Here is a 3,386-nt window from a genome sequence, read left to right as displayed (position 1 = left end):
GCGGCAGCCAGCTCCCGCAGTGCCGACAGGCCGCTCATGATCTGGCGAGACATGTTGACGTGTGTGCGGAAGCGCTGCCCCCAGGGGACCCCGTCGACGACCGCTCGGGCGTCTAATTCCAGCCCACGCGGCAGGGGCGTGCCGGGGGCCCAGCCCGCCAGCTCAGCGGGGAAGAGGGCCAGCAGCAGGCCCTGGGAGAGACACAGGCCGCGGACGAAGCTGTTCATGCCCCCGGGCTTGAACACAATCCGCAGCTGCTGCCCCTGCGCGGCGGCGGCGGCGGCGGCGTTGCGGCGGCGTTGCGGCGGCGGCGCGGCGGGCGGCGGGGGTCCGGTGGCGTGAGGATTGGGGGGTGCGGGCCGCGTCGACGGGCTGGCGCTCAGACGCGACTCGGGGCGGCGGGCACTTGCAGGCACCCTTCGGGTCGTTTCCGAAAGCGAGGTTGTGCATGCCACGCAGTTTGGACCGCACCGTAGGGAAGAAGCTGCAGCCAGCCGAGCTGCCAGCACCGCCGCCGCCGCCGCCGCCGCCGCTGCCAGCGCCGCCGCCGTCGCCACCACCACCCTCGCCACCACGGCCGCCTGGCCTGCGTCCTTCGCTGTCGCCGCTGCCGCCTCCACCGCCGCCGCCGCTGCCGCCGCCTCGGCCGCCGCGGCGGCAGGGCGCGGCGGCTCCCTCCATCCAGTCGCCGCTGTCGCTGCTGCAGCCGGCGCTCTCCTCATCTTCACCTTGATCCCACTCCTCCTCCTCCGCTTCTGAGTCATCCTCTCCTCCGCTGCTCACGGCCTCCTCGTCCTCAACTGCTGGCGACGCCGCCGCGTGGTGTGCTGCCGGGCGTGCCTCGGCTGCTGCGGGTGCCGATGGGCCCTGCTGCGGGGTATCGGGGGGCGGCTGCTCGCTGCTGCCGCCGCTGGCACTGCCGCTGCCGGCGTCGAGGCGCGGCCGCTTGCTTGCGCTCGCGCTGGGCTGGTGGCCGTCATTCGCGCCCGCAGCGCTGCCGCTGCCCGCTGCATCAGGCTTCAGGTCCATCCACACATTTTCAAGAGCTGACAAGGGTACTAGAGCAAGCTTCCTGCGCATCGTGATTTAATTGCGTGATCTGTACCTGACGGTTTATGTGACCTATTGTAAGACAGCCAACACAAATGTGTGTCGGTCTCAAACAAGTTCGTGCTCCGACGAGGTAATGGGAGCTTGCAGCGCTCCCGCTGGCGATCTCCCGCCACACCTATCTTCACCCAAACCAATCATATATGTCAAAATCAAACTTGATAAATCGTCTGATCGTCTCATGCGCACATCTGTGAGGCGCACCGCTTGCAAATCGCCACCACCTTTCCTGTGTCACCTCAGTGACGTGTCAAGGTGACAAATACCGAGGCAGGTGGTGTGCGCCAGGGCTTGCTGTGCGATTTTCGTCAGCAGCGGCAAAGCGTGCAGCTCCCTCATGATCAATTGGCTTGGGCCACCAGCACAAACACGCTTGCTTTGCCGCCAATGAGGTCCTGCAACAAGCAGCACAGCACCCAGCTGTCGCAGCAGGGCCCAGTACCCCTTAGTCATCCTGCCCAGTCAGGCGACCCTGGCGACACCGAGCAAACACAGCCCAGCAGATCGGCAACAGCCACAAATCGGTACCGCTTTTTGCAGCGTTGCAGCCGACGAACTGGCGTGATGACGGTGGGCTGGGGAGCGGCTTCAAAGTCCGATCACACAAACCCTGGATGGCTCCAGAAGCGGGCGACTGTGGCACTGTCATCCCCTGATACCGTCAGACCACGCCAGCCTCGTCAGCTTGAGGTGCCGTAGCATGCAGCAAAGAGACGTACCATTTGAGGCTTGTCGTGTTAACATCAACGTTGGCAGGCCCAACTGGGTTCACATTACCACATGCTCTACTCAAAATGTGCAGGAACAGCTGCTGATGGCGACCCACGCACACATCGACGGGGCCAGTGCCAGCTGCAGCTGCGACCACGCTCACACCCCATTGGGATATGTTGCAACGGCACGCATCAACACCCGCTCAGCACGAAAGCAACACATCAGCAGGCCTGCTCAGCAGCTGCGCGCGCCGCGATCCGGTCCATCCAGGCCCTCGCGACACCAACCGCCCCAACCGCGCACGCGTGCGTCAGCCGCGGGTACTCCATCCCCAGGAACCGCCGGCACGCAACCGCCTCCTTCGTTGCCGCCTTCACGCCGCCGCACACCGCGTCAAAGCGCTCGGGCGGCAGGCGCAGCGCCTCGGCCGCGCGCAGCGCCCCTCTGAACGCTGTATTGGCGGCGTCCTGCAGCGCAGCCTCGGCTGCCGCGGCCACCTCAGCGGTGGCCCCCGGGGAGGGCGCCGCGGGCAGGGGCACCTCCTCCAGACAAAGGCTGACCAGGACCGCCGCAACTGCCGCCTCCCCTTGCACCACCGCTGCGACCGCAGCCGGCTGCACCTGTGCCCGCGGCGCCGCCGCCACGCCTGCTTGTTTGGCCGGTCCTGGACCCAGCGTCGTGGTCGGCCGCGCATGGGCGGATGGCGGCGTGCCCGTCGGCGTGGGTGCCCCCACCGCCTCCTCGCCCGTCACAAGAGACCCAGGAAACTTCACTGCAGTCGCTCTGCGTATGGGGGTCCCGCCCGCCGTCGGCCGCGGTGACACAGGCTCTGCAGGCGGCAGCCCGGCCCCGGCCCCCTGCGTCACCTGGTGACGCGGCTCCGCCGTCGGCCCCGGCGCTGCCGCAGCCGCTGCCAGGCGCGCCCGCTACGCGGCTGGCTCAGGGTTCGCAGCAGCACCGTAGACGGCGCCGCGGCGCGGCCGCAGAGCGGCAGCTGTGTTGTGCGCCTTGAGCAGCAGCTGCTGCTGCTGCTGCTGCTGCTGCTGCTGCTGCTGCTGCTGCTGCTGCTGCTGCTGCTGCTGCCGCTGCTGCTGCTGCTGCTGCTGCTGCCGACCGCTGCAAGTGAGGATGAGGTCGAGCGCGTTGCGGCCGGCCGCGCGCCGGATGGCGGTCAGGCGCCAGCCCTCCAGCTCCCCCAGCATGCGCACGCCCCTCCTCAACGTGCGCCCACGGTTGATGGTGCTGCCAAACCGGCCGCCCCAGGGCCGCCCATCCACCTCAAGCTGCAGGCTGATGTCGAGCGGCAGGGGCACGACTCGGAACCAGCTGTGCAGCAGAGCTTCTGGCATGTGCAGAGGCTTCAAACCGTCTCTCCTGTCAGCGCAGAATCCCAGGGTCTGGGGCTGCAGAAGCGGCGGCAACGCGGGGACGGGGACGCAAAGGGTTGCCGCACGGCCGGCGGCGCGAAGGGCGGCCCAGGCGCGTCGGTGAGTGAGCGCCGCGGCGCTTGTGGAGCACGCTGGCTGGCTTGCTGCTAATCGGGCGGCAGGCTGCCGCCCTTC

The 3,386-nt window shown here is 68.4% G+C and overlaps 2 protein-coding genes across 2 annotated transcripts; both read right to left on the bottom strand.

The window, feature by feature from the left end:
• Window positions 1-471: 471 nt before the first annotated feature.
• Window positions 472-1,029, bottom strand: MNEG_15189 (hypothetical protein; the record flags this gene model as incomplete). The annotated part of the gene is made up of 1 exon (XM_014036341.1): window positions 472-1,029. A coding segment is annotated over one exon (558 nt), but the record flags the coding sequence as incomplete, so codon positions are not given.
• Window positions 1,030-2,750: 1,721 nt separating this feature from the next.
• Window positions 2,751-3,173, bottom strand: MNEG_15188 (hypothetical protein; the record flags this gene model as incomplete). The annotated part of the gene is made up of 1 exon (XM_014036340.1): window positions 2,751-3,173. The coding sequence occupies one exon, from the start codon at window positions 3,171-3,173 to the stop codon at window positions 2,751-2,753; it is 423 nt and encodes a 140-aa protein (XP_013891794.1).
• Between the last annotated feature and the right edge of the window lie 213 nt (window positions 3,174-3,386).

This window comes from Monoraphidium neglectum, assembly GCF_000611645.1.
Source record: "Monoraphidium neglectum strain SAG 48.87 unplaced genomic scaffold scaffold05111, whole genome shotgun sequence".
Taxonomy (NCBI): domain Eukaryota; kingdom Viridiplantae; phylum Chlorophyta; class Chlorophyceae; order Sphaeropleales; family Selenastraceae; genus Monoraphidium; species Monoraphidium neglectum.
The sequence above is the reverse complement of the archived record's forward strand: the minus strand, read 5'-3'. Positions and strand labels throughout refer to the sequence as shown.